This window comes from Vicia villosa, unplaced genomic scaffold (genome assembly GCF_029867415.1).
Source record: "Vicia villosa cultivar HV-30 ecotype Madison, WI unplaced genomic scaffold, Vvil1.0 ctg.002847F_1_1, whole genome shotgun sequence".
Taxonomy (NCBI): Eukaryota; Viridiplantae; Streptophyta; class Magnoliopsida; order Fabales; family Fabaceae; genus Vicia; species Vicia villosa.
The window spans coordinates 28046-40650 of record NW_026706046.1 but is presented as its reverse complement, the minus strand read 5'-3'; the positions used below and the strand labels follow the sequence as shown (position 1 = coordinate 40650).

Below are 12605 nucleotides of genomic sequence, written 5' to 3'. Positions count from 1 at the left end.
TGACCATCATTGAAGATAATCCTTTCTTCTAAGCATGAGTATCTTCTGATGTAGAGGTTCTTTCTTCTTCTTCTTCTTCTTCTTCTTCTGATCTCTGTCTTGAAGTGTCTTCATTTCTTAACTATATCTTGCCTAAATGGGCTCGATCAATCTGTCTTGAGTTAGCTTTACTTGTTTTATCTTCTGATTTTCAATGTCTTCACTTGAGCACATTTACTTCTTTCTAATGTCTTGGGCTTCTTTTAATACTTGATGTTGATCCACAACTCTTTATGATATGTAGATGATATGCACAGAGTATTGATGTCTTTGCCTTGACATCTCCTGATTATACTGAGTGTTGGATTATGACGTTGATCTTCTACTTAGTGATGTTTTTCTCCTTCTGGATCTCTCTACACGATTAAGTGTTTGATCTCGAGATCAATACAGAGCCATGCTCTGATACCAATTGAAGGTGGAGAAAAACACAAGAAATGGGGAATTGAATTGTGTTCTTTATCAACTAAAATTCTCTTTCTTTTTAATGTCTTTTATTTCTTTTGTTTTTATCATCTATTGGATTATGCTTTTAGTGTTGCGGAAGCATGTGAAAGTTGAACTACATAACCAATAAGATCTTCATTTTAACTTCTGTAAGTCATCAGAACTTCTGACTGGTCTCAGTACAGTTCGGAAGAGCTTTTGCTTGAATGTTCTAAGTTCAAACGAATAGTACAGAAAGTAAAAGACACATTCATTTTTATCCTGGTTCACCTTCTGAATAAGGCTACCTCCAGTCCACCTTCTTCAGGTGATTTGCCTCTCAACAGAGGTCTTACTCTACTATAACCAATCTTGATTACATCTGCACGATCCTCCGTCGTGACTAACAATCCTGCACAGCCAACTGCTATGACTAACCATCTGGACACTGACCCGTTCAGTGATCTCCACGAGATATAATGTCCATTGACTCAGGAACCCTACACAGGCTACCTGCTGTGACTAACCCTGCACAAGCCATCTGCTCATGACTAACTACAATGAACTGTTCAGTGATCTCCACGAGATATAAAATCCATTGACTCCTGGACTCCTGACCTTCACTTGGTCTCCAAGATATTTCCACAATGACCGCAACCAATTGTCTTCTTAAGCTTCTGACCTAAACTGGTCGCTCAAGGCATCTTATGGAGATTACATAAGTGCTTCTAAGCTAAGCAGATTTCTCCTACTCTTAAGTACATATGTTTATGACACACTGACTAGAAGTCACTTCTGGTTCCTAAACATCCTATCAGAATTTTCTAAGATATAACACACTACGAGCAACAACTCTGTGTGTTTTACATTTAAGTACAAGAATCGAATATCTTGCAGTCTTCTTTTCTTCAACCTTTGGTGAGATCTTCTTCTTCTGAAAGTAGATAAAGAGCAGCAGCTTTTATGTTAAATGCTTTTATCTTGATCTTCTTCTTCGAATCTTCTTAAGTTGATTTAGTGCAACAACTCTATTGTTGATTTGCTTCTGATTTGATCCTGATCTTCTTTCCTTGAATATGGAGGTTGAATTTTTTTGGAGAAATCACTCCTTCTTGTAAGACCATCTCCATTAATTCTGATTAAGCATATGTTGTGCAACTTTTCTTGCATTTGATTGCTTCTTCAGAAATATCTTCATCTTCATTTCTCAAAATCATATACGAAGTAACAACTCTTAACTCTTTTATATTTGTCTTTATCAAAAACTCTTGATGCATCTTTCATGAGTGTATTGCTTAGTTCTCCTGTGGAGTGTACTACTTATTTACCAGGATCTGTTCAATCTTCAAATGAACTTCTCTTCTAATAGGTTGATGTTTTTCACTTTTTGTTTCATCATACGCTTCGTGTATGTTGCCTCTTCTATAAATTCTAATGCATTATCATTTCTTCTTTTGTGCTTTCATGCTCAGTTTCCTACTACATATTTTCTTCTAGGATATTTCTTGTTCTTCACTCTGTAGATGTATCCTGGATACATACTTCGATGCTCATTCTAGATTCATACTTAGATACATACAAGAATGCATACTTTCATGTTTTGAAGCTTGGTCTATTTATAGAGCTTGGTATGTTACCGTTGGAGTTTAGCCGTTGAGATTTGAATCTTGCTTTGAATGCCTTTGTCTCGATTTGCTCATGAATGACAAATGTTGCTCTTGGTAGAACCTTAACTTCAACATGATGATTATAGTGGATGGCGTGTTTCTTTGTTTAAGCTTGTCTTTCCAATGCGCTACATGTGGCTTGCTTCTTCAATCAACCTTGGGAGTTGTTCCACCTAATATTGCAACTGCTTTGCTTATGATGAATTTTCTAACGGCTCTCCCTTTGATTCTAAGCTTTTTGTGTTTTATTCAATTTGTATATTTGTTTGTACGTGACTTCTACTGATGTTTGTATTTTATATGTCACTGTATCGTAGCTTCATAACTTGTAACTTCAGAACTTCTGATCTTTCTACTAGCGTGATCTTCTGATGTTTGCAAAGCTTCTTGTAATGATATTTCTTGTTTATTTCCTGCAGCTTCTGATGTACTTCCTGATTGAGGCTTTATTTGATATGATGAATTTTAGCTTTCTTCCATCTTCTGAATGTTTGATTCTTCTTTCATGTCTGATTCAGTTTCTGATAAAGTTTTTGTACTGTGATTTGATGCAACCTGTATAAGCATAATATCTGCACACTAAATGAAACCATTAGTAATAAAATTGTTACTCACAAAATATATGCTTGTTATCATCAAAATTAGATTCTGAACATAGATTCTCAATCTTGTTCTAACAGTATCGTCCGCGAATTGAAGCAAGTCCACGAAGCAACTACCGTTTACATTGCAACCCATGAAATCCCCGTTTTCCATGGCTTTATCCACCAATAATTTAAGCCATTTCTCTACAATGAAAAATGAAAAAGGGGAGATAGGATCTCCTTGGCGCAATTGTATTTTCAAGCTTCTCCATAATTACTTGAAGACTTAGTTTTGATGAAGACAACATATTTCAAAAAGGATGAGCAAAGATAAATGGATAAGAACATCAAGATTTACAACTTTCATGAAGATTAAAGACTTGGTTTGATTGATCTTAAAATGTTGGTACAAAACTAAAACTCTGTTACATTGATATCGTTTAGTGCTCAAAAGATATACTTTCATACAAATGCATTTATCAAAGTTTATACAAATGCATACCATAAAGTCTTAGCCCATTTAAAATATGTTTTTAAACATCTTTAGTATGATGTAACCGGTTACCAAAAACATGTAACCGGTTACATTGCTGGCAGTAGCGTTTCTCTTTTGTTATTGATGTTTTTCAACATGATGTAACCGGTTACATCATTTAGGTAACCGGTTACATGGTCGTGAATTTGAATCTTCTGGGCATAACGTTATCATGTAACCGGTTACATGCTTTAGGTAACCGGTTACATCTGAACCAGTGGCACTTTTTCAGAATGTTTTGAAACCAAACGAATTTGTCTTTCAAGCCATTAACCATTGCATTGTTTCATCAATATGCAACCATTCTAAAAGGTTCAAAGTCACCTATATATTCTATACATTTCAGATTTTATTCTTTACCTCTTTCATAATATTCACAACCTTTTTCTCACAAATATTTTCAAACAAAGTGTTCCATATTATTCAAATTTCATTGAGAAATTTTCTGCATTGTTACATATCATTTCAGAAAAATATTCTCATACATTCATATACATTGAGCACTAACATATCCTTGTGAATTGTTTTATTTGAAAGAGAAGATCAATCCAAGATTGATATTGCTATACAAACTTCTACTCAAATTATACTTAGAAATTATATCTTATCTTTCAGGATTGTTGAAAATAAGATTGTTTTGTTCCCTTACTATCCAGGATTGTTGGAAGTAAGTGTTGTGTTTGAAGAGGATTGTTCTTCATCCACATTAGTATTGTTTTGATCTTAAAGGTGTTAAGAACCTTTGATCACCCTATAGGTTAGATAGTAAAGCATAGGCTTGTACAATAATTCTAACTATAGTGAAATCTCTTTCGTGTTTGAAAGGGGACTGGAGTACTCTCGGATTGTGAGGGGAACCAGTATATATCCTTGCGTTCTTTACTTTTCCGCATTTTATCGCTTTCATCACCTTTACCAAAGAAAAGAAAAGAACCATTCAAAAAACCTTCAAACACTTAACCAAAAATTATTAGAAGTATTCTCATAAAACCGATTAAATTTTTGAAAGCCTAATTCACCCCCCTCTTATTAGAAGTCAAACTTGATAACAACCAAGAAGAATCCACTAGTGAAGATGATGATAATTTTACCAATAAAATGGAAGAATCTCAAAGAAAAGGAAAGTAAAAGGAGGCTTCCACTTCAACACAAGGTGTCACATGTTATGAATGTGGCAAGCAAGGTCATATAAAACATGATTGTCCTAAACTTTCCAAGATTTGTGGTGTCAAAGACAGAAAGGACTTCAAGAATAAAAAGACCTATGTTGCATGGGAAGACATTGATACAAGTTCATCATCCAATTCGGATAGTGACGAAAGCACAAATCTAGTATTCATGGCATCACATCATTCCGATGATGAAGACGATGAGGTTAGTAATGAATTTTCCATTTATGATCATGATACTCAAGGTGCCATAAAAGAACTATTAAATGAATGCAAGATGTTATATAGAACCATATCAACACAAGAGAAACAAATCAAATCTCTTGAACAAAAAGTTGATACCATGCAAAAGGACTTTGAGATTGAAAAGAAACAATATGTTGATAAAATAGAACAAAAAACTGCATGTAATAATTGTGAATCACTTTCTTTTCAAATTATCCAATTAAAGAGAGTCTTAGAAAGATATGAAAAAGGAAAAATTGGTTTAGAAGGTATCCTTAGTCAACAAAGGTATTCTAATGATAAAAGTGGACTTGGTTATTCAAAGTTCTCAAAACCAAGTTCTAACAAAACCATTTTTGTTAAGGCTAGTGACCAAACATCTCAAGATAAAATTAATAAGCCTAAAGTAGTTCATCACCATCCTAAGAAAATATTCTATAAAAAGAAACCTTATGTTCCTAGATATAGAAGTAATTTTGTTCCTACTTGTTTTTATTGTGGTATTATTGGTCATACACCTAATGCTTGCTATGTAAGAAATTTCAGTGTGGCAAGTGGTCACTATGTGTGGGTTAAGAAAGGAACTAACTATGATGGACCCAAAGCACATTGGGTACCAAATAAAACTTAATTTGTTTTGTAGGTTTGCTTGAGGACCACTTAATATCTATGGTGCTATTGACAAGTGGTGGTTCTTAGCATTTGAAGGAAGATTTAAACCAATTTTCAGATCTAAGGTTAAAGGCCAAGGGTTTTGTCACTTATGGAGACAACAATAAGGGAAGAATTCTTGGCAAAGGCAAAGTTGGTACACCACCTTTCACATCCATTGAAGATGTTCTTTATGTTGAAGGACTAAAGCATAATCTTCTAAGCATTAGCCAACTTTGTGACAAAGGCTTCAAGATCAAATTCACTAAGGAGGAATGCTTGATCATCGATGAAGTCACCAATGAGGTAAAACTCAAAGATAGAGTTTGTCAAAGATAAACTATGTGATGCATGTCAAAAAGGAAAGCAAATCAAATCATCTTTCAAACCAAAGAATGTGGTGACTACAAAAAGACCACTTCAATTGTTGCATATGGATCTATTTGGTCCATCAAGGACAAGAAGCTTCGGAGTGCTTTATTCTCAACAATGACAAAGACAATCTTGACATCTTTACGAAACCACTTGCAAAAGAATCGTTCTTCAAGATACGAAGGGATCTAGGCATTTTAGACGAAAATGACATTTGAATATTTTTTCAAGATCATCATTCAAGGTGCATGCTACCAACTCTTTCTACTTTTAAAAAGTTTCACAAATTCATTATGGGAAAATATTACATGATTTAAATATGTGTTACATGTGCTAAACTAAATTCAAAATTAGAATTTTTTAGTTTTTGTGCTCATGTAACCGGTTACATCAGGTAAGTAACCGGTTACATTACTGAATGTTTATTCCTTCTCGTTTCTGTTTACACATTTTTTGCATCATGTAACCGGTTACATGAAATAGGTAACCGGTTACATTACTGAAACTTTCTTTTCTTTTTTATTTTTATTCATGTTTGACATCATGTAACCGGTTACATGAAGTAGGTAACCGGTTACATCACTGCGTTTTTGTTTTCCTTGTTCTGCAGAATTCATGTATTTTATTAATTGCTTTTTTAATTTTAGTTTAAATACACTTATTGCTTGGTCTTACATTCATCTCCTCTTCATTGGTCAAATATTCAACATATCTTTAATACCCACTCACATTTCACCAAATACCCACATCACTCTTAAATTACCCACTTATATTTATCTACTATATAATCACTTTTATTTACTCCTTTACCAAATAAGCCAATTATAATCACTTTTTCACACCTCTTCAACACAAAACGTGAAACATCTCTCTCTCCTTCCAAAACCCTAACTCTTCCAAGCTCCATCAATGGCACCTTCAAAAAGAGACTCCAAAGGCAAAGCAAAAATGGGAGAAGGTACTTCAAACCCTCCAATCAATTCAGATGAAGAAGCTCCTCAACCCACTTTGATGCAAAGAAGGATCCAATTTCCATTCCGGAATATAGCTCTCACCTCTGTGAAATAAGGTAACCTTGAATCCTTCCCTTCCGATAGCTTTCATTTTCATCCATTACTAAGGTTTCAAGGAATTAAGGACTTTATTGAAACCTCTGCTGTTGTGTATCCTGACCTAGCCAAGGACTTTTATGCTAAACTTTCAATCTCTAGGGACTGCACTTTAACTGCTATTGTTAAGAAAACTGACATTGTTTTAAGCTTAGAGGAATTTGGAAATTGTCTAGGCTTACCCACCGAAGGTGTCCGTATTCGACATAATGTTGTATGTGATGAAGCAGGGTTTGAAAATTATGAAAAGTATGCTTACTATTTCACCATTAGTCGTGTCTCTGAGCAGGAACTAGCAAGTCGGAACGCGTCCTCGGACCGTGTTCATCTTTATTCCGCTACACTTTCCGTTAGTGACCGTATGCTACACTACTTGATTGCTTATATTCTGCTCCCAAAACACTCTAACCATTCCCAAATTAGTGATATTGATATGCAGCTCATCTTTGCAATTAAAAACCGCATCAAAGTTAATTGGGCGTATGTGGTTATGCATTACATGCTTCATCAACGAAATCTTCGAGGTAGTCTTCCGTATGCTCATCTTATTTCCCGCATTTTGGAATATTGTGAGGTTCCATTGAATAGAGAACCTTTTGTTGAAATGACCGCTAGAGCTTGTGAAATAAGTGTCAAGGCAGCAAACAAGAAAATGGGAATTTTTAAAGATATTGATGGAATCTATAAACACATTGAGCAACCTCCTCCTCCTCCTAACATGGTTCCAAATCCAAATCCTATTCCGGAAGGTGGTTACACAAATGAGTTTCTTTACCATTCTATGCGTAGTATGGAAGAACGCATCAACCTCAACATTAACACTCACTTTGACAATCTCCGTTCCGAATTCCTTGCCGCTCTTGCCAACCAAAACCAAAACCAAGGAGAAAATGAGGAAGAAAATGAAGAAGAAATGGATGAAGATCAAGTTTAGGAAAATTCCTTTGTGTTTTATATTATGCTTCGTATTATGTTTTATGCCATATCTCTATTTTTAAGTTCTTATGTACGAAACATTATAGTACTCTTGCTTCCTATGTATGACTTTGTCTAGCTTTATAAGTTGTGTGTTTTCTAATTTTCTCTTGTCTATATCAATTAGTTATGTGTTTTCTTTATGTTTTCTATATAATTATCTCTTCACTTTGATCTTTTTCCCCATCCTTTTTGATAATTCCAAAGGGGGAGAAGAGACATATTGTATTTGTTGTATATTGTTTGTATTCATAAAATTATGCAGCTCTATAAAAGAAGGCTATCAAGATAGGGGGAGCTTGTACAAATGATCAAAAATATACAAAGTTCAAATACACATTGGTTGTCATCATCAAAAAGGGGGAGAATGTATTTTCAAGCTTCTCCATAATTACTTGAAGACTTAGTTTTGATGAAGACAACATATTTCAAAAAGGATGAGCAAAGATAAATGGATAAGAACATCAAGATTTACAACTTTCATGAAGATTAAAGACTTGGTTTGATTGATCTTAAAATGTTGGTACAAAACTAAAACTCTCTTACATTGATATCGTTTAGTGCTCAAACGATATACTTTCATACAAATGCATTTATCAAAGTTTATACAAATGCATACCATAAAGTCTTAGCCCATTTAAAATATGTTTTTAAACATCTTTAGTATGATGTAACCGGTTACCAAAAACATGTAACCGGTTACATTGCTGGCAGTAGCGTTTCTCTTTTGTTATTGATGTTTTTCAACATGATGTAACCGGTTACATCATTTAGGTAACCGGTTACATGGTCGTGAATTTGAATCTTCTGGGCATAACGTTATCATGTAACCGGTTACATGCTTTAGGTAACCGGTTACATCTGAACCAGTGGCACTTTTTCAGAATGTTTTGAAACCAAACGAATTTGTCTTTCAAGCCATTAACCATTGCATTGTTTCATCAATATGCAACCATTCTAAAAGGTGTAAAGTCACCTATATATTCTATACATTTCAGATTTTATTCTTTACCTCTTTCATAATATTCACAACCTTTTTCTCACAAATATTTTCAAACAAAGTGTTCCATATTATTCAAATTTCATTGAGAAATTTTCTGCATTGTTACATATCATTTCAGAAAAATATTCTCATACATTCATATACATTGAGCACTAACATATCCTTGTGAATTGTTTTATTTGAAAGAGAAGATCAATCCAAGATTGATATTGCTATACAAACTTCTACTCAAATTATACTTAGAAATTATATCTTATCTTTCAGGATTGTTGAAAATAAGATTGTTTTGTTCCCTTACTATCCAGGATTGTTGGAAGTAAGTGTTGTGTTTGAAGAGGATTGTTCTTCATCCACATTAGTATTGTTTTGATCTTAAAGGTGTTAAGAACCTTTGATCACCCTATAGGTTAGATAGTAAAGCATAGGCTTGTACAATAATTCTAACTATAGTGAAATCTCTTTCGTGTTTGAAAGGGGACTGGAGTACTCTCGGATTGTGAGGGGAACCAGTATATATCCTTGCGTTCTTTACTTTTCCGCATTTTATCGCTTTCATCACCTTTACCAAAGAAAAGAAAAGAACCATTCAAAAAACCTTCAAACACTTAACCAAAAATTATTAGAAGTATTCTCATAAAACCGATTAAATTTTTGAAAGCCTAATTCACCCCCCTCTTAGGCGCACTCTGATACTTACAGCAATCTCCTATCAACCCCAAATTCTGAGGCTACCGTTCACCAACACCGACATCTTACTATAGAAGATAAGTGCCTCCATCCACCCCATCTATTTCTCTCCGAACCCCATTTTTCTCAACATGAAATGGAGGAAATTCCAACTTACCTTATCGTAAGTCTTTTCAAAATCCACCATGAATAATAAGCATTCCCTTCCTTCCTTCGTAGCATAAGCTACCAACTCATTTGCAACTAATACCCCGTCCACCAATTGCCTCCCCAGTACGAAAGCACTTTGGCAAGAAGAGATGATCGTTGACAAAACCTTCTTAATCCTACAAGCCAACAACTTGGATAGTATTTTATAAATACTACTCACCAAGCAAATAGGTCTATAATCGTCTAATCCCATGGGATGAGAAGATTTCGGGATAAGCGTTAAAAACAATGAAGTAATCGATTTTGACAATACCGCTCCGGAGTGAAAATCCTTAAAACAAGCAAACACATCCTTTTGAATGAAGGACCAACAATTTTTGAAAAAAGAAGAGACATACCATCCAGTCCCAGAATCTTCGAACTTTCACAACTCCTAACCGCCTCTTTTATTTCATTCTCCGTGAAAGGTTTCTTAAACATATTCCTATCTTCCATACTTAAATTATTAAACTCCATTCCTTCAAGAATAGGTATATTCACGCAATTTTCCACAAACTTCCCTTCAAAATGCTTCTTAACTTCTTCTTTCACCTCTTTTACCGAATTAACAATCCCACTATTAGATACTATCGAACTAATGTGGTTCCTTCTCCTTCTCTCCTTCAACGATCTATGGAAAAACCTACTATTTGAATCCCCATCGTTCAACCAATTCAATATAGCCTTTTGAATAAGCATGTTTTCCTTAATCTTGAGATTCATCCATATTCTTTTACTCGCCTCCTTATTCAAAGCCAAAGATTCCGCATCGACCGTCTCTAAATCATATGTCTCGTTCATATCTCTAACCCCCTCATCCACCTCCAAGTCATACTTGCTAAACACCATTTTACTCCACCATCTTAACCTATCTTTAATCAACCGGATCTTTTCTTTCAAAACAAAATCACCTCTACCCCTTACTTCCATCAAATTCCACTCCTTTTCAACGAAAGGAACAAAATCCTTATTCGAAAACCACTCGTTGTTAAACTTAAAAGGTTTTGGCCCCCAGTCCTCTCTATCCACCTCTAACCACACCAGAAAATGATCGGAAATATCACGAAGACCGATCAATTGGCCCACCGCTCCCCACAAAGAAATGATAGATTCCGAAACAAGGAACCTATCAATTATACTTTTAGACATACCATCTCCACCAAACCATGTATACTTCTTTCCTTTACAAGGAACATCCACAAGCCCGCTATTGTCGATGAAGTTTTCAAACTCTTTCCTTTGTCTTGCATTATTATCCGAAGAACTCCCGACCCTCTCGTTTGTAGACTTTAGAGCATTAAAATCCCCGGCTATTATCCATTCCCCATCATTGAATTTACCTAAGAGTAACAATAATTCCTTCCAGAGTTCCCTCGTTAAAGCAATAGAGCAAGCAGAATATATGTTGACTATATAATATAAACCTCCCTTCCATACAACCTCCACCCCTAAGTATCCACTGACCTGAAAGCTAGAGATGACAGAGATAGTATCAGAAGCAAAGAAAGAAAACTCAATTTCATCGATCCCCCAAAAAATCTTCGCAACCAACTCCGGAACATCCTCTAGTTTAGTTTCTTGTAACAAAAAGACGTCTTCCTGCCCCTTCCTTATTATACCACTAATTCTCTTTCTCTTTATGTAACTACCTCCTCCTCTAATGTTGAAAGTTTCTATTATCATGATGAACATAATGTTTTCTCCCTCCTACCCTCTATGCTGTTATCAATATGATTTAGAATCGAAAACTTCTTCTTCAAACTTCCGCTACTATCTCCTATAATCAACTCCAACTTGGCAATAGCATTAACCATTCTATCATCCGTCGAATCGCATAAATTATACAAGAGCCTATTATTACATCTACGAATGTTAGAATCATTTGAGTTCTCACCGTGAAAATGATGAATCGTGTTCTCCCATTCTGATGGATCTGTACTGTAAGTCGAGCTACCTCCACGAGTACAAGGCTTCTGAAAAGAAAATACGTTCCCTTGGTCCATTAGCACTTCCTAGATCGATTTAGTTCTACCTTTGGGCCTCTCCCTCTTCTTGGGCCTTAGTAAAGATAATTTCGGTGGCCCACACAACTCTCCAAGTGTTATGACCTGTAACCTTCTCATTCTTCTTATTTTATTCCTAACCTTTTCTCTTTCCACCGCTAGTACCACTGCTTTATCAAAAATCGTGCCTATGTTGCTTGCAGGAGTTTCCAACGTATCTTGTACCCTTATACTAAAAGAATCATGAGTTGAAATAGGATCAAATATAGAGTCAGCTCCACCTTTTCCTGATTTGTGAAAGTTTCATTTTGTCTCCACCGCCTGCTGTACTTCTGCATTAAAAGTTGTGTGCTTCCCTATGTTGACTAACTGGATTTCAGTCTCATCTGTTGCTCCCATAGTTTGGTCACCGAAAAGTTCTACCGCCTGCCGCTTTCCTTCCTCATTCTTCTCCATCGTGCTTTTCTCTTCAGTAACAGCCTTGGTGTAAGAACCCTCGTCCTTCAAATGAAACTCGCCTTCTTCCTCCATGGAACTCCCATCCGGAATCGACCAGGAGTCTTCTGAACTATGTGAAGAGCTTCTACCTTTTGATGAAGATATTAGCTTTTTAGAAATTCGGAACGGTCTAAATGCATCATCTCTCAACGCCAAGCTATAGATCTCACCGTCAATAACAACCTCTATCCTATCCTGTAAGCTAAAGTAATGGGGGACCCTTAAGAGTACTCTAGCTATATCCATATTATTTCCATATATAAAGTTTTCATCCATACAGACAAATCTCCCAAACGAATTTGCTAATACTTCGAAGAAATCTACGTTCCAGGCGTGGCAAGGCACCCTGTAAACCCTAACCCATGTTACTTTCTCAGAGTCAACCGCACCTTCCTCCTCAGCTTGATACTTCTAGACCATTCTTTTCACCACGTGCTTCCCTCCCCTAGTAAACACAGGTAGGCTCCTAGGGG

General features: G+C 35.6%; 1 protein-coding gene across 1 annotated transcript; it reads right to left on the bottom strand.

Annotated features, from left to right (window-relative positions):
* Positions 1-9871: 9871 nt before the first annotated feature.
* Positions 9872-11314, bottom strand: LOC131639895 (uncharacterized). Its single transcript, XM_058910336.1, has one exon. The coding sequence runs from the start codon at positions 11312-11314 to the stop codon at positions 9872-9874; it is 1443 nt and encodes a 480-aa protein (XP_058766319.1).
* Positions 11315-12605: the final 1291 nt, after the last annotated feature.